Raw genomic sequence first — 19,424 nt, forward strand, 5'->3', positions numbered from 1 at the left:
GAAAAACACTGCTTTAGGAGACTCACTGGCAATGCTGATGTTAAAAGGCTTCCCACCTGTAACCTGTAACTCTGCAACTCTGACACTCTGGGGGCTCAGGAGGATGGGGGACCTCGAAACCTAAGCTTCATGAGATTCATGGGAGCCCTGTCTGTCACCAGGGAGATCCAATGGGAAAGGCAAACGGAGGTCCCATTTATAATGTGTCCCACTCACTCCCGCGTGGTCTAAGGGCTGGGGTCTCTTTAGCACCGAATACAGAGGGTCTCCTCGCACAGGGGTGCATCTCCCCCAGGGTGTCATGCAGGGAAAAGAATTTGAGAGGCTGAGACACCTGGGGTTAAACCTCTGTACCCTTTCCCACCTGAGGGCATGAAAATATGTGGGGCATTTTTAATTGTCACCATGGCTCGGGGCTCTCTGGACACACACTGGGCAGGGGCAGTGACAAAAGACACATAGCCATGTATGGACAGTCCAACACAGTGGTGGCCTGTCCTGTGCTCAGGGTCAGTGAGAAGCCATGAGACAACAAACCGCCGGTCCTATCAGCTGGTGCTTCTACATGTGATATGACTGCAAACCAGCCCTCTGCCTCCTTGGGCTGCCACTTATGCCAAAGTGATGGACTTAGGTGAGAAGGCCATCTTTACTCTCGACTACAAGAGGCCCAGGGTCAAGTCCTGGGCCCTGATGTTAGTAACTATAGGACTTATGGGACCACAGACACAGTACCTCCCGGAGTCTGTCTCACATCAGGAAGTCCCAGTGCACAGCACTGCTGTACAGACTGGGGCGGATGACACATGTCAGACATTTCACGCAGAGACTGGTCTAGAGTCTGACATAATAACACGCTGTTAAGATGGTGAGAAAGAAGAATGTGGGATTGAAACAGCTGGACAGCCACTGCCCTCCCGCCTGGCTTTTCATGGGTGTTCCCAGGCCCTCATTCCCTAAGCAGATGTGAACAATGGCACCGAGAGAGGGGAGCAGAAAGGCTGAGCCACGCAGTGACCGCCTGGCTTTTTGGAGAGCAAAACCTCTCTCCTCCTCACTGCCATTTGCATAACGCGGGGCAATAGTTCCCGCTGTGCAATGCCCGTGGCCTGCCCACCCGGAGCTGGTGAAATGCTGGGTCTCCGCTCCAGTCCCCTCTAAGGCCGCCCTGGGTCGAGCGTGCTGAGTTAAGAAGCCCTTTGTTTTCTTGGGCCTCTGACCCTATTGAAACCATGTGTCTGCTGCAGGGTCTGTGTCAGGGATGGGAGGAAATTGAAAACACAATGAAGTTACAGAGATTCAATTCAATGAATGTTTCATCAAGTGTCAGGAGCGGGTGTGCAGCACTGTCCTGGAGGACTTAAAGGCTGGGAGAGCCGGCCCACATGGGAAGGCTGAAGGAGCTGGGGTTTGTTGTCTGGAAGAGGGAGGATTTGGAAGTGATCCAACCGAGACTTTAAGTCTGACGGGTTTGGGGATCAAACTGCTTACTGATGCTTCCTTCTCCTCTGAGGACAAAAGACAAAACAGACTTCAGAGGCAGCTGGATTATGTTCGGCTGAAAAAGTAGCTGACATTTTGAAGTAGGTTTACAAAGCAGCTGTGGGTGTTTCTGACCAGAAGGGTTTAAAGCGGAAACCAGTGCTCATTTGCCAGGCCCCACAGGAGTTGGGCCTGTGGGAAGGAGGACTCCCCCGCAAACCACACAGTCCTGAGACTTCTTCCCGCTCTTCAGGGCGCTGCCTGCTGCTGGTCAGGGCAGAGCTACCTGGGGCTGGCGACCCCGTGGTCATGCCCACACCCCTTCTCCCTTATCCACCTCCCTAATGAGAGGATGGGGCACATGAGAGCTAGTGTTCTCCCCCCCCCCGCCCCCCCCCCCCCCTCTCTCCTCTCTTGGCTATTTCCTTGCTTCCTGTCTTGCATCACAGCATGGGGAAGATGTGTTGCCTGGGCCTTTGGCAGCCATTTTCTGTCCACGACGAAGTGACCGTGTTATTTTATGACTTTCACAGCTTTGAAGCCGCAGTGGCGGGTGCTGGGGGCAGTGTCAGGATCTCCTAACAACTCTGCCATTGCCGGTGTTATTAGGGAAGAATAACTGGGAGGCCCTGGAGGCTGCTCTTTCCCGGTAAACATCTGAGGTTCATTTTGGAAGAGGTGTGGAAAGGGCAGGCTTGGAGGAGCCCAGAGCCCTCAGGGTCTGGAACAAGCTGGAAACTCGCCAAGATTCTATTTTCAGTGGCTTCTACATCCAAGGGCACCATGGAACTTGGTGGGTGCAGTTGTTTATATGGTTCCATAGCAGCTGAATAATGACCACCAAGCGTGTCTACCATTCTGATTCCCCGAGCCTGTGAGTATGTGCTTAGATGGCAAAAGGGACCTTGACAGGTGATCCTGGGTTACCCCAGTGAGCCCAGTATCATCACAAAGAGCCTTAAAAGAGGGAAGCAGGAAGGACAGCCAGAGATGCGAAGATGCTGTGCTGCTTGCTTGGAAGATACAGGAAGGGGCCATGAGCCAAGGCATGCAGGCAGCTGCAGCAGATGGAAAAGACAAGGGAATCGGTCCTCCCTTAGAGCCCCCAGAAGGAATTAGCCCTGCAACTTGAGCCATCTGAAACTGATTTTGGAGTTTGGCCCCCAAAAGCGTAAGGATAAATTTATGTTTTTTTCAGCCATCGAGTTGGTAGTCTTTGTTACAGCAGTCTAAGGGAACGTACCCAGGCTCTAATGCCCACCACTGTTCTAAATGTTTTTACCTATTAGCTCACGAATTCCTCACAACAGCCTGAGTGGTGGGTGGTATTATCACCTTCATTTTACAGCTGAGGAAACTGAGGCACGGAAACCATAAGCAGGTGTCCTGGCCAAGGGCACACAGGGGGTAGGTAGCAATGTTTCTGCTCTGTCCATGGCTACAATTACTGTAAATATGATTACTCCCTGTTTGTGAGGCAAATAGCTTCGCCTACCAGAAAAGAAACTGTTCCAATGGGTGTCCTGGTCTGGCAGAAGCTTCCAGAGAGTAGAAGTGTATGAAAACCTTTCTAAGGGCACCGAGCTGCCAGCACATTCTGCCAACACCACCCTCCCACCAGCGTTTCCCAGAGCACTGGCAGGGGCCTAGGGCTTGACATTCATTATCACATTTTATCCTCATTCCACTTGCAACCAGAGGGTCAGCACGCTGGGCAGCAATGCGCACAGGAGGTTTCACACCAAGAATTAGCCCATGGGTGTAATTATCTCGTGTTCAATGGAATAACTGAGACTCTGCTAAGGAAGATTAAAAAGAAATGTAATGATTCCCATTTTGAGCACAGATCTTTAAAAAATCTTCACTTATTCTATTTTTGCACATCTTTGATAATTCATTATTAAACACATGGAGAATCTGATTTAAAAATCAAGTGCAGGTTTTTTTAAGGTTACACATAAGTTTGAGTTTTCTGGAAGCTGTAAAACAGGTTGGTTTTATGGTGGTGAGAACATAAGTTCAACCTCAAGTCATGAGCCTTTTTCTTTTTAATTCCAGGAGGAAGAGACTAGGGCTGACTTATCCTGGACATTCCTCATGCAATGAGGCCATGAGGTCCATCGTGGGCCTCAGAGCGCAGGTGTAAAGGGAGGAGCAGTTGGAAGCACCCCTACCTTGACGACGGAAAGCATCCCCTCGTTGTTCTGGGGGTTGGTGTGGATTTCGAAGCTCTGGCCAGGGTTTCCATTGATGATGGTGTAGGCAGCCCTCCACGCGCCTGTGGTGGGGTCATCCTTGTCTTCAACTGTCAAGTTGACAATAACTCCCACTGCTCCTTCCTCAACTGTGGCTTGAAACTGCAAACAAAGCAGATGGTAAATGTCATTATTTTGAAACACACACACACATACACACAACATTGGAAAGACCATTTACAGAGCTCTTTAACCATATGCCTGGTATTGGGTACATTACCATAAAATCTCATTTCATAATGAATAATGACACAGGAAGATTATGATGGAGAACAGTGGTGTCTCTTCTTTGTTCCCTTCTCCTGTCTACCTGAATAGACAGTCACAAGAACCCAGGGGGAGGAGGGTTGAGCCACAAGAGGGAAGGGGTTTGGGTCCCTGTGTCACCACATGGAGGGGAGCAGCCTAGCATCTAGAAACACCTGCCTGAACTGTTGATGAATGAGAAACAAACTTCTGTTGAGTTTGTGCCTTTCTACATTTTGGCTTACTTGTATTCTTGCAGCCTCATCTACCTAAACTACAAGGTGGACCAGATAACCAGAGTGCCATGGCTCATCAGTGAAGAGACAGGAACTGAACCCCTGTGTTTGGCTCAAGAGCCTCTGCTAGATTGTACCATATTCTCCAATGAAAAAAAAGCCAGTTTTATCCTCCCCACCCCTTGAACCCAGCTAGTGTGACTTTAAAGAACTATCTTCTAAGGAAACACATAAATCAATTTGTTTGAGGCCTTGTTGTACCTGTGTTTTTATGTAATACATCTCAAATACTTGTTGCAAGTAGGTGTGTGGAAATAAATCAATAAATGAAAAATTGGCTTTCCTATAGATAGAGAATTTCACAAGCTATCATTAGCACATTCCTTTAGCTGGAAGCATAAAGTATTGTTTTGGCGCTTACCTCTGACACAGTACAGGTGAACAGTAATCCATTTGCAAATATTTTACAAACAAGTAATACCAATAAGCTGACAAGAAGAAGAAATATCTTGGAATTTCAATTAGTAGGAAAGCGAGTCTAGAGACAGTCAGATGACATCAAAAAGCTTTTGTGTACAAAGGAAGTAATTTGAGAAATGAGGTTTCGAAAGCAGCGGCTGATTAATTGACTTGCAAATCATTAATCATAAGCCTTAATCTTGATGCCTTGGGGGGCGGAGAGTGGATGGGAACTAATTTGTCTATCACACCTCAGCAAACCTGGGTGAGTTGTTTCCCTTCTGTGAAAGGGGAGCTGGAAAATGCTTGGAACATGCACGCAGGATGGAAAGCAGAGGAGGGACCTGGAGGATGCTAGCACATAGCACAGTACTAGACTATGAAAATATGAACTGCAGCTCCAGGAGACAATTCTTTTGGTCCGATTCCTCTGATTTTTGTTTAACTAAGTCCTATCTTGTGTCTTTCCCTCCTCCTCATAGAATTCCCAAGGTGGAAATGTAGACCAGTGGTTCTCCTCAGCTCTGTCTGCACATTAGAATCTCTTCAAGGGCTTTTAAAATCACGTTTAGAAAAAGCAAACAAAACCCTTCCCAAAATCTTGGTCCTCTGGTCTTATTCCAATTCAGTTGGTCTTGGTAAGGCCTGGGATTAGTACTTTCTTAGCCTGCTCGCATAATTATAATACGAAGCTCAGGGTGAAAAGCATGACTGAGTCCAAGTTCAAGGAAGGCGAGTTGTCAATGAAAGAGCCAGGCTGGTGTGTTGGTGAGGCTATCTGAGCTCAATGTTAAGGGGGCCTAAGTGCACCTGAGCACAGCAGGAAGGAAGCTGTATTCTTGTCTGCCATGTGTTCAGGAGCGGGACATGGTGGCACATGTGCTATCTATTCCTTTCAGGGTGTAGATGAAGATATAGGTAGAGAGGGAAGGAAGAAAGTGGTTTATCCAAAACTGTTGAGTGACCCAAAGGTAAGGTGACTAGACATCCCATGGCTTTTTTAAAAAGTCCCAATTTTTAGAAAGAATCTTTTAAATCTTTTGGACTTTTTTAAAATGCCAAGGAAGGCAGGACAAATTGTAAAAATCAGGACTGTCCCGCCAAAAGCGGGATGTCTGGTCACCTTACCCAAAGGTCAGATCCAAGGTTCCTGGATTTCAGCAATCTCTGCTTTTAACAAGTTCTGTTACTCAGGCCCACTCATGCCCACATTGCTTACGCCACTCCTTCACCTCTGCTGTGGTCCACACCCAGAGAGCTAGTTTGCTGTCTCCCCTGATCACAGCAGACCTCAGTTACCAACCCCTTGTGCCTCTTCTGACACCTGTACCTTAGAACAGCAAGGGGACAATTACTGGCATGGTGAGTGCTAAGACTGGAGGATGCTGGACACCATTAGTCAGGTAGAAATGCTGTTATATCCAATACCTAGGTGAGACGTTGCTTTGTCAAAGCAGCCAAGTGTCATGTTGCTTAGATGAAGACACTATAATAATAGATCATGATTTGAGGAAACTGGAGGCTCTGTGTGCATTTGCCTTGTACAGGGTTTTGTCTCCAGTCCCACACAAGATGCTAGGGACACAGAAGGGACTCGGTAGCTGTTTTCTGAATGAACGAAAGAATGAATGAATGAATGGCTGGTCCTAAAAGTAGGAAGTGGAACCTGGCATCATTGGTGAGGGCTAAGAGGAAATGTGAAGGGATGGAGCTATGCAGGAGTGACACTAAGAAGGAATGACTCATTGATGGATGCTTGATTCTGCCACTTCCCTGAATGCTCTAGAAAGGTTGGGAATGGACTGATCTCTCTTGTTCTCCAGAACACCTCCCAGGGCTGCATTATGACTTTGGTGGACCTTAGACATTTTTACCTTCATTGGCCCCTCATACCATAATATGTTTTCATGGGCTTTAAAAAGTTTATTTTTTTTCCTATGTAAGAAAACAATTAAAATGTTCTTTAACCCTAAAATTAAAATTTTCTTTGACCCTAAAAATTATTTTTTTTAAATAATGGTACAGTGAATAATTCATTCAGTCCTGATTTCTAGTTCATAGCACAGTGCTAGACATATGAAAATATGATGGATGGATAGATGAATGGATGAATGAATCTGTAAAATTAACATTTAGGCCATGTCTAAGACAGACAAGTTTATACAGCATCACTCAAGAATCTTTTTATTTCATGTCTACTGAACCTACTAAAGCTGGCTGGCACTGAATACCTTTTTAGTGTGTGTGAGCAAACAAATCCCAAGTGGGAATGAGAAGGTGGTATTGTTCTAGGAATTCTCTCAAAGTATGTATTGTGGCCCTAACATGCACTTAGTTGTAGTAATATAGAAATGTAGACACATTTACTTGCAATTCACCTACCCACTCACCATCTATCCATCCATTCATCCATCCATCCATTCATCCATCCATTCATCCATCCATCATCCGTCCATCCATCCATCCATCCATCCATCCATTCATCCTCCCTCCATCAATTATCCAACTTTCATCCATCATCCATCTATATATGTATCCATCCATCTATCCATCTTCCAGCATTTGGTGAGATAGATTTTGCATGCCAGGCATGATATAGTATTATGTTCTGGGGATACACTAATAAAAAACAGACATGATATAAGTATAATTATAAAAATGTGTTAGGTGCTAGGAATGAAATAACATAGTTCCTGGAGAGCCCGTACCTTGGACAGATGGTGAGAGGGGTGGTACCTGACCCAGACTGGGTGGGGTCATTAAGGAAGAACTCCCTGGGAACTAAAAGAAGAGGAGGAGGCAGTGAGGTGAAGGGGAGAGTGCATTCCTGGCATCTGGAACAGCAGGTACAAAGGCCAGTGGCAGAGGGATTTTGATGCATCTATGGAACAGGGAGGGTGGCTGTGGCAGGAGTGCAGGCAAGGCTGGGAGAACTGTTTGCTATTGGATTCCAGAGGAGGATAGAGTCAGGTTACGCAGGGCCTTGTGGGCCATGGAAAGGCATTTGGAATTTACTCTCAAAATAAAGTGGAGTCTAATCAAGAAACTCGATTATGTTTAAATCTACTCCTGAGAGAATTCAGAAAAAAAAATCTTTAAATATAGAAAACATTCAACACAATTATTATAGTCTTTGTTAAGACCATTATCTGATTCTTGCATAAACTATAAAGCCAGTTTCCTTGAGCATCCATTTAGAAACTCATTATTGCTTAATTAAATACTCATCCTATTAATTCTATTCAATGTTTTAACCCCATTATGTAATTCCAGAATGGAAAATTAAATAGATTAAAATGAAATAGTACCATTTTATATTTCTATAGTAATGCTCACTTTGTGATTTAAAAACAATAGACAGACATTAATTTACCACACCAGAGAAGGAGAAAATATTGATTGTAACATTACTTCCTTTAATTGGAAAAATAGATAAAGTTATTTTCTGTTAAACTGTGTGGCAAATCAAATACCAGATGCAAAACATATTTTTACATAATCAGTGTGGGCAATTGGCTTGGGACGTCCTGAGGCTCATTAGCTCTCTCCTCTAAATTCAGAACTGAGTTATTTCATTCTTCTTTCTTTGACAGGAGGAGTGAGTTTGTGATGGACATTTATGATTTGAGGCAGCTGGAGGCTCTGTATTCATCTGTCTTGTACATGGCTTTGTCTCCAGACCCTGCCTGAACTTGCCACAAAGAGCATCTATCACTAGAGGAAGGAAGGTCTTGCATTTTATTATACATCAAGAATGAATGCTCTCCCTCATAGAGCAAAGAGCTGGTTTGTAGGTTAAGGTTAACTTAGAAGATGTGAATAATGATTAGCAGGCTAGAAATCTGCGTGTGGGGAAGAGGTGACAGTGGATGGTGTGAAGGGACTGGACATATGCAAATTTGAATACTTGATGAAGGGAGTACAGGTTCATGAACTGACCACTCTGAGGTTTTGTGGAGAACTGATGTTGAACTTGAAAATCTGGGATGTAGTCATCTGGAGCCTGGCTTTGGAATATTAAAACAAGTTCCCAGAAAGTTTAATAAATACCAACTCCTATTTGTGATGATAAAAGGGTGAGGGAGAGGTAATCAGAAATTCAACTTGCAAATATTTTTACAAGTCTATATTTATGTAAAAGATATAGATTTTTAGAAAAATCTAATCTCTGGCTGATGGCCTACTGGGTAGAAACTATAATTAATATCAATAATACAGTACTTTCAAGGACCCTTGGCACATTGTCTGGCATAGGGTGAGAAATACATATTTGTTAGTGATGATGATGATGGATTTTATTCTTTTTTATTTTTTAAATATATTTTTTATTGATTTTTTACAAAGAGGAAGACAGGGATAGAGAGTTAGAAACATCGATGAGAGAGAATCATCGATCAGCTGCCTTTTGCACCCCCCCAACTGGGGATGTGCCTGCAATCAAGGTACATGCCCTTGACCAGAATCGAACCTGGGACCTTTCAGTCCGCAGGCCGACACTCAATCCACTGAACCAAACCGTTTTTGGCTGATGATGGATTTTATTCTTTATCATATGAAATTCTGAGAGATAACTTGGAGAATATGGCTTAAACTCCTGTGATTTCTCTTTTCTCATTAATCTGCCTTATAATATATGATAATAAGAGCATAATATGCTAATTAGACCAGATAGCCGAACAACCTTCCAGATGTCCTTCTGGATGAAGCCGCCACTGTGGGGGCTGAAGCAGAGGTGGTTAGGACTATCAGGCAGGCAGGCAGAGGGGTTAGAGGCAATCAGGTAGGTAGGCAGGAAGGCGAGCAGTTAGAAGCCAGTAGTCCTGGATTGGCGAGAGGGATGTCCTGTGGGATCGGGCCTAAACTAGCAGTTGGACATCTCCAGAGGGGTCCCAGGTTGCAAGAGGGTACAGGCCTGGCTGAGGAAACCCCCCTACCCTGTGCACAAATTTCATGCACCAGGCCTCTAGCATAGTTATATATGTGTATCTTATTTCTCTGGATTGATGTGGAAGAAGCTCTTTCTTCTCACATGTATACCTGTACTCACCTATTTACTTACTCTTGTCTCACTCTAACAACAGGCCCTTCATTGCCAAGGCATGTGGTGTTAACCTACAGCATCCACATTTAGAAGGAATAGCTATATTAGACACCTGATTTCCTTCTATCTATGATTAGGATTCATCCCAGGATAGGAAGATGCAAGAACTAATTTTAAGAAGTATTCATTAAGTATCTGTTACAGGCACACAAACACAGCAGTAAGTGAGAGGGGCACTACTCCTTACCCCTGGGGACTTACAGCTTTTTAGACTGACACATTACCTCCCAGCCACCCTATTTTTTTTTTTTTTAATATCTTTTGATTACCTATGACATATCCAGATAATTTGTTTTCTACCATTTCTCTGCTGTCACACATCCAAGGCTGCACCTGTGGCCAATTATGGAGGCTTTTCTATTTAGACACAATTTAGTTTCCAGCTAATGGTCATTTCAGTAAGTGGTACTGGGTTAACTGGCTATCCATGTGGAAAAAACAACGAATCTTGAACCCTAACTTACATCATACACAAAATCTGAAAGGCAAAGCAATAAAGCTTTTAGAAGAAAACATAGAAAATTTTTTCTGCTTATACTTAATGTTTATGTTCACTTTATATATAATACTAGAGGTCTGGTGCATAAAATTCATGCACTGGGGGCGAGGTATCCCTCAGCCCAGCCTGACCCTCTCTAATCTGGGACCCCTTGGGGGATGACAGTCAGACATCCCTCTCACAATCTGGGACTGTTGGCTATCAACAGTTCACCTGCCTGCCTGCCTGCCTGTCTGATTGCCCCTAACCACTTCTACCTGCCAGCCTAGTCACCCCCTATCCACTCCCCTGACAGCCTGATCAATGCCTAACTGCTCCCCTGTCAGCCCAATTGCCTCCAACTGCCCTCCCCTGCCAGCCTGGTCCCCCCAAATGTCCTCCCTTGCAGGCCTGGTCCCCTCCCCTGTTGATCTGGTTGCCTCTAACTTGCCCTCTCTTGCTGGCCTGATTGCCCACAACTATCCTCCCCTGCTGGCCATCTTGTGGCACCTCTCTTTGACCACATGGGGGCAGCCATCTTGTGCTAGGGCATGAGAGTCAATTTGCATAGTAACTCTTTATTATATAGGATTCCATGGAATCCTACATAATAAAAGGATAATATGCAAATTGTCCTCTTGGGAGTTTAACCACTCACTATGACATGCAATGACCACCAGGGGGAGGCTGAAGCTGGCATCTGGGGGAAGGAAGGCCTGAGTTGATTCTAATTGCTACCCAGGCAGGAATTTCATGCACCAGGCCTCTAGTATAATATAAAATATTTAAAAATACAAAATGAGGTGATTTCAAGAGGGATGGTGAATTAGGGGCAATAAAAGAGAATTAAGGGGAGTAAATGGTGATGGAAGGAGACTTGATTTTGGGTGGTGAACACACAATACAATATACAGATGATGTATTATTGAATTATACACTTGAAACCTATATAATTATATTAGCTAACATTACCCCAATAAATTCAATAAAACACATATAAAGTAATATAAAAATATAATTATATATGTAAAGTATACAAAACAAATTTATAGTCCTATATAGTAAAAGGGTAATGTGCAAATTGACCCTAATGGTGTAACAACTGGGAACGACCAGGAACAGCCAGTCACTATGAGAGGCTTAACACAGGAGCTGCCCCCTGGTGGTCAGTGTACTTCCACAGGGGAAGCGCTGCTCAGGCAGAAGCTAGCTCATGGCTGGCCAGCACCGTGGCTTGGCAGGAGCCTCTCCCACATCCACGGCAGTGCTAAGGATGTCTGATTAACAGTTAGCGTCTAAGCTGTTAGTTGGACATCCCCTGAAGGCTCCTGGGATGCCATAGGGATGTCTGACTGCCAGCTAAGGCCTGTTCCCCTGGGGAGCAGGCCTAACCAGCAAGTGGACATCCTCTGAGGGGTCCTGGACTGGGAGAGGGCACAGGTTGGGCTGAGGGACCCCATCCCCAAGTGCACAAATTTTCATGCACCAGGCCTCTAGTATTTAAATAACATTTTAATAAATATGCAGCATTCTAAATAAAGTTTAGCTGGTATCTTTTTAAAAAATATCCTTTTTTTTTTATTTTTTTTTTTTTATTTTTTTTTTTTTTATTGCCCTAGCTGGTTTGGCTTAGTGGATAGGGCATCAGCCTACGGACTGAAGGATACTGGGTTTGATTCTGGTCAAGGGCATATGCCCGGGTTGTGGGCTCCATCTCCAGTAGGGGGCATGCAGAAGGCAGCTGATCAAAGATTCTCTCTCATCATTGATGCTTCTATCTCTCTTTTCCTTTCCCTTCCTCTCTGAAATCAATAAAAAAATATTTTTAAAAAGTAGACATTAAATTTGGGGTTATTATGTCTAGGGAATAATATCCAAGAGGGGAAGATGGCAGAGCACATGCCTCTGTGAGTAGCACAGTGAGAAGCACGGCTAGATCTTCCCTGTTCTCACTGAGAAAAAGAAAAGTGAACTAAATTGTAGTCTCAGTGGCAGAGATGATAATTTCTAAGTGACCAAGGAGAGTCTTCTTTTCCTGAAAATTTTTAAAGATTTTGAATACATATAGTTTGGAGTGCCCTGCATAGCCTAGAAAACATTTTGAGAGAACTATACCTTCCCCAAGCTGATTAGTGGTACTAGGAAGGGATTTTGTACCATGTGAGCCTAGCTTCCTTGGTCAGAGTTGATTGGACTCAGGTAACTGATCCATTGGCTGCTTCAAGAACAACCAGATGATTTCTCTAAGCTTTTGCACTCAGAGAAATAGAAGCTATAATCAGACTGAAGAGTTCTAAACACAAAGTTTCTGAGTAGTTGTACCTAGAGTGGCCATTTTGACATTGAAAATTTACCAGATAAATACAATAGGCATAGAGAAGCAAAAGAGTGGAGACATTTTAAGAAATACTGCTAAGAGAGACCTTGGGGTACTCAAAGACAAAGGACAGCTTAGGAAATGCCATTGACCTCTGCTCCCATTCTCACGAGGTTCCCCTGTGTCTTGCTTGTCTCTAGGATAGTCTGTGTCTGCCAAACACCTCATCTTTGCTCCAGCAAGTGGGAGTGGATTTCTACTCCTAGTAACTCCTGGATTCCCAGGGAAAGCAACTTAGGTGGATGCCTGCCATTCTCAATAAGGAAATGTGGTCCTTCTCATGGCAATTTGGGTCCCATGGATGTTTTCTCAAGTACATTTTTCCTTTTCTCTACGTTTTGCTATGGAAAATTTCAAACATTTAAAAAAGCCGACAAATAGAGTAATGAGTACCACTCCCCACCACCAGGCTTCAGAGATCTTTAACTTTCATTGTCTTTCATCTGCACACCCACATCTCCCTATTTCCGTATTATTTGGAGCGAATCCCAGACATATCATTGCATCTGTAAACACTTCTGTATTTCTAAAAGATAAAGACTTTTTAAAAAAAGAAAACATAATTAAATTCCCTCTTGATCCAACTAACATTAATTACTTCTCCTGACAATTGCTGTATCTTTCTTTTGTGCCAGATGCTTTGCTAAAAGTATTTGCAAGTTGTCTCTATTATGGAAAGAGAGCGTGCCCATCAGCCATGGTATAGGGTAGTTATAAAGGGACCTATTAGGCTTCTCCAGTTAATTAACTTCCCAGTTAATGTTTTAAGCCACCTACTATTACTAACTACGTGAGGAAATGCAAAGCCAAATGTGGAAATAGTTCAACAATAATAAGGGTTAGCTGCTCAACTACAAATAAACATGCTCATGAGCAAAAAGCCTTCTCCGAGATTCACTGGCATCCAGGCAATGTGCTTCCTGATCCAGAAGAGCCCATACAAACATCCCCCTAGTCCATGTGACCCACCCACCCAGGGAAGTTCTGGGCTGGAAGAAGAATTACATTCCTGGAGGGCTGCTACCCATGGGTCCCACTCCAACCAAAAGAGAGACTGAGGGTCCCCTAGCCTCCTGGGGATACAGATGCAGGGAGATGAGCCAACAGGCCAGAGAGGGAAACAGTACACTCTGTCTGCTCAGGCAGGAATTGTCCCCTTCCTTCTGTGTGCTCTTCTCTGCTGGTTCATTTCCAATAAGGAGTTTCCATTTATCAGCTATAGAAAGGGCTGGGTACATGAATTTTGAGAAAATGCCAGCTAGTTCTTGCTTTTTGGGGGGGCCACCAATCCACCTACCAACTGTATTCTTCATCTACACAATCTTGCCTACTGAAGCTTCTCAAATCTGCCAAGTTCAGGCACATACCTTTGCAAAGCTAAAAAAAAAAAAAAAAAAAAAAAAAAAAAAGTGTTTTCAGGAAGAAGAGGCTCAAATAACAACACATCTCTTTTTCTGTGCAAAACAAAATGACTGGCAGGCATATAATGCAGTTGGGCAGGGGTGCTTAACCTATGTTCCTGGGAACTCAATGTTTGGGAGATGGTAAAGGAGTCCTACCAATGCAGCAAGGATCTTCCTCTAAACAGTCAAGTCTTAAACTGCTGGAGGAATCCATTAATTATATTTTATCTGCTCAGTATATTAGATTTCCTGTCTTGGATTTTGCATGAAAACAGAAGTTTTGCGGCTAAAAAGAAGTTTGAAAATCACTGCCTCAGGGACCGATGAAATAAATATTTCATTAGATGGTGAGAGGAAAAACAAGAACCAAGGAGCAAATATGCCTACATTTCCCCCCTCTAAATGCCAGGCATGGACACTTTATTTTATCTTACATTAACATCTCTTCTTCAGTTGAATTTCTCTCTTTAAAAAAAGGAAAGAAACACATTTGTACAGCTGATGAGATAATTGGAAATAATTTAATTTTGAGAAGCAAAGAGATTTCCTGTACAGATACGCATTCAACCACCAGCACCGGAATCTGAAGGAAGAATGACATTTTTTAGGAACAATAGCGAGGTCCGTTCTAAAGACTTTGGGATTTGATTTGTGCAATTTTGCAAATTTACAGGAGTGGGAAACTCAACAAAATGGGGCAAGTTCTAATCTACCTTTAGCTCCTGGGAAAAATCCTGTAACTTCTCACAGTCCACTTTTCTGAGATATAGGGTATATAGAGCAGAAGATATATATATATATATATATATATATATATATATATATATATATATATATCAGAAAGGAAGGGAGAGGGAGATAAAGATATATATATATACATATATATATATATGTATATATATGTATATATATATATATGTATATATATATATATTGATTTCAGAAAGGAAGGGAGAGGGAGAGAAAGAGATGGAAACATCAATGACTGGGAATTAAGCCCACAACTCAGGCATGTGCCCTTGACTGGAATTGAACCCAGGACCCTGCAGTCCTTAGGCCAATGCTCTATCCACTGAACCAAACCAGCTAGGGCTACAGCAGAAGTTCTTAATGCTGTATACACAGTAAACTCACTGGGGTTCCATATTCAGAGAATTTTCATGCCTGGCATTTAGAAGATGGGGCTTAGCATTTATATTTTGTACCCCCCACAACGCACCATCTGTACACTGTATTGTGTTTTCACCATCCCAAGTCAAGTCTCCCTCCATCACCATTATCATTTAGCACCCCCCAATATCTATCTCCTTTACCCCCAGCCATCACCATACTCTTGTCCAAGTTCATGAGTTTTTTTCTTTTTTGCTTAATCCCTCCATCTTCCATGCCCCCTCACCCCTACCCCCCACCAATCCACTGACAGGTGTCAGCCTGCTATCTATGAGTCTGTTTCAGTTTTACTTGTTAATTCACTTTGTTCATTAGATTCCACATATGAGTGAAGTCATATGGCACTTGTCTTTCTCTGACTGGCTTATTTCACTTAGCATATGCTCTCCAGGTCATCTGTATTTCTACAAACTCCCGCAGATGATTCTAATGAACAGCCAGGGCTAGGAACAACTGCTCGAGATGACTACTAAGGCCCCCGCCTAGTGTTATGATCAGGCATTAAAAAGATCTTTATGATCCATTCCAACTTGTGTTGGGTCCTAAGAGGTGAAGACCAGAGTTAGGTGTAACAAAGAATGTCACTGCCAGGGAACCTTGAGAATTCTTCTAGTTCTGTGCTCAAGGAGTTCATGGAGGTTGTGAAGCAAACCAATGGAATACATTTGTTAATGAAATAGAAGACTATCTCCTGCAAGTCATCTTCTCACCACCTAAAACCTAAATCCCATACCCATTAAGTGGTCATCCATTTCTCTACCCCTCCCAGCTCCTGACAACCACTAATCTACCGTCTGTCTCTATGGGTTTACTATTCCAGATATTTCATATAGATGGAATCACATATCATGGAGTCTTTTGTGTCTGGCTTTTTTCACTTAGCATAATGTTCTCAAGAATCATCCATGTTGTAGGGTGTGTCAGTGCTTTGCTCCTTTTCATGGCTGAATACTATTCCATGGCATGGATAGGTCACACTTAATTTATCAATTCTTCATGTGGGCTATTTATACTGTTTAGCTATTGTGCATAATGCTGCTGTGAACATTCATGTACAAGTTTTTGCGTGGACTTAAGTTTTCATTCCCTTGCATAGATAGCTAGGGGTGGAATTGCTGGATCATATGGTAATTCTATGTTTAAGGTGGTGTGGCTTTAAGTCACTCATCAAGATGTTGGTCACACCTGTGCTGCATCTCTCAAACACTGGAGGTTGTGTGCTGTTTGCTGGTTCCCCAGAACCTACTGGCTCCTGGCTCCTACTTGGGGAAAGGCAATTATTTGAGAACTAGTGGCCCAATGCACAAAATTCGGGCACGTTAAAAGGGAATTTATAAGAGTAAATATTTTAATATTTCTATTTGCCCTTTATAATAGAAGTGTCAAAGATTAAAGAAAATTAGTAAAATGTATATGAAAATCTCCCTTCTTTCAGAGTCAGGGGAGCACCGTAGGATCCAGAGCCAAGTCCCTGCTCACCTGTGTATGCCTCAAAATTGTGCAAGACCCAGCCCCAACCAGCTCCAATTCCGTCAAGCCCTGTTTGGTGGGGGGGGGGCACAGCCTCAGGTCCCCCAGTGCAGCCTCAGGTCCCCTGGTCTCAGCATGAGGGTGTGATAATCATTTGCATATTAGCTCTATATTATATAGAATGAAGCTTCCCTCTTTGAATGGCATGAGGGGTCTGGAGGGAGAGAACTATGAGAGACTTATCTCTTTTGAAGCCTATGATTGACCCACTTTGAGCATCCTCCTTTTTCCCATTTGGGTAACAGTATTATGCAGGTTAATGCTGAAACAAGACAGATATCCTTCCTTCTCTTCCCTCCAGGAGCTCATGGAGAACAAGCTGCCCTTCTTTCCAACTAGAGAAAGAACATCTTTAATCTCCTAAGCTGTAGGAAAATTGACACACTTGTTAGGCTCCTGACGCTATCACCCCCATACAAATAAGGACAAGAGAAACCTTCTGCTTTCATTACAAGGGATTTGTATAAATTAATACGAAGAGTTGACTTACAGCTTCTAATTTATATTTAAATCCGACTGACTTAGTCAGAAGAAACTGCTCTAAAGCCATCATCTATGTCTGTACCATTGATTTTGTTTCAAATAGACCTCATTGGCCCAACTGTAATTCCCATAAGCACACCCACATGTTTCTTCCCAGAGGTGGCATATGGAGGTTCTGAGAACATCTGAGTCCCGCAGGGAGAAGAGATGGTTGAGAATCATTCCTCCGGGAATCAGACCTGATGAAAGGGGGTGATTAGGAAAATTGTTTTCTGTCCCACCAGGGCTCTGATCTCAGGGTGGGGGAACAGAATGGGCGTCTATGTGGGGACAAAGGTGCCCCAATGGCAATCTTTCACATTGATGATGACATTGATGACGACACTGAAAATGAGGAAAAGTTTCTCATGTTTAACACCACATCACACTCGGTCACCAACTGGCTGTGTGACCAGGGGCCAGTCATTTAACTTCTCTGTTCTTGATTTCCTCATCTACAAAAATGAGAATAAAAATAGCACCTGGCCTCCTAGGACTCTTAATGATAAAGTGAGAATATAAATGCTTTGATGAATGCCTGACACATAATAAGCAATAGATGCACATTGTTATAATGAACACAGACAAAATGAACAAAGGAATGAACTTTGCTACAGTGCACATCATTAAAAGGAACATGATCAAAGAAGCCAACTTTGCTCTTTTTGAGGTCTTTTTGTTACAGTAAACTAGTCTCTTGCTAAATAATATTTCTGCCAATATAAAGTTACCTGTCTAAACTACTTAAGAGTTGGTATTACTTATAATCAGAAGTGTGCTGACCAATGCTTTTTTTTTTTTTTTTAATCCTGATTGTATTTTTAAAACTAACTTAGGGTTTCTCAGCCTCAACACTATTGCCATTTCGGGTTTAACAATGATTGTTTTTAAAAAAATACATTTTATTGAGTTTTCACATAGAGGAAGAGAGAATTAGAAACATCAATGAGAGAGAAACATCAATCAGCTGCCTCCTGCATACCCCTCACCGAGGATGTGCCCGCAACCAAGGTACATGCCCTTGACCAGAATCGAACCCGGGACCCTTCAGTCTGCAGGCAGATGCTCTATCCACTGAGCCAAACAGGTTTCGGCGGGTTTAACAATGATTTGTTGGGCAGGGGCTGCCCTGTGTACAGTGAGATGTTGAGTAGCATCGCTGGTCTCTACCCACTAGATGCCAGTAGTACCAGCCAAGTTGTAACAATAAAAAATGTGTCCCGACAGTGCCAGATGTCCCAGCAGTTTAACTAGATTAGAATCACAATCTAGCTAAACCAGGTCAGAGGCCCCTACACGCATCGCCTGTAAATAGCAGCCCACAAGCTCCTTCAGGACAAGATTTATCAGCAAGTTGGTCCTAGACTCAGGTCTCAGAGGAAAACACTGAAATAGCATAATAACATTTTCCGGAGTAATTGAATCAGACATTGCCAGGAAAACATTCAAGGGTAAAACGAAAGACTATAATTATTATGAAAATTATCGATGTAGTTTTCATTACGCTACAATTTTTGAATTAGCAACTGATAATCCCTTTTGTAAAAGCAGAAAGGTAGTTTTCCTTGCTTTCCATTCTTTCCGACATGTGCCTGCCTCTCACTTTTCGATAAACACATTTCAAGCCCGTGTGTGTGCTCAGTGGGTTCAGATGCTACACACAGACCCTCCAAGGGGAGGGGCTCGGAAGGGGGCAGCCATGTCACCGGCAGGGGGAGGAGGGAGGGAAGGGGAGGGGGAGCTTTTTCAAAGGACCTCGGAAAATGAGAGCAGGGCGTTTTCCATTAGGTCCAGTCAGGAATGTGTTCAGACTCCAGCTTTTCTGTCAACGAAAAATTACTGTCTGTGGTCCGTTTCCCAGTCTCAGTCCTCTGGCCCTTGCTGATGGGAGTGTGGTCGTTGGGCCAGTGGCAGGGGCAGCTGTGAGAGCCAGAAATGCAGATCTGGAGCCGCGTCCAGACCTCTGGGCCAGATCACAGGTGAGCCAGTGTCATGTCCAGTCTAAGAAAAAAATGCTTTGACCCCTCTCACCTACTCTCAGTGCTGACCTTGCCACCTAACCCTGAGGGGCAGAGAGAGCAGGAATGCAGGTCCCCTAGGCACGCAGTACAGCTCAGCTGGACCCTGCCACACCCTTCCCAGTCCTGAATGTCCTCCCACCTGGG

The 19,424-nt window shown here is 43.5% G+C and overlaps 1 protein-coding gene across 1 annotated transcript in view; it reads right to left on the reverse strand.

Moving 5' to 3' along the window:
- CDH13 (cadherin 13) overlaps positions 1-19,424 on the reverse strand; it is a 1,012,190-nt gene that overhangs the window by 88,640 nt on the left and 904,126 nt on the right. Inside the window, exon 9 of the mRNA XM_036440234.2 lies at positions 3,657-3,839. Within this exon, the coding sequence (XP_036296127.1) occupies positions 3,657-3,839 (183 nt within the window). The remainder of the gene's footprint in view (positions 1-3,656; positions 3,840-19,424) is intronic.

Source organism: Pipistrellus kuhlii, unplaced genomic scaffold (assembly GCF_014108245.1).
Source record: "Pipistrellus kuhlii isolate mPipKuh1 unplaced genomic scaffold, mPipKuh1.p scaffold_m20_p_17, whole genome shotgun sequence".
Taxonomy (NCBI): Eukaryota; Metazoa; Chordata; class Mammalia; order Chiroptera; family Vespertilionidae; genus Pipistrellus; species Pipistrellus kuhlii.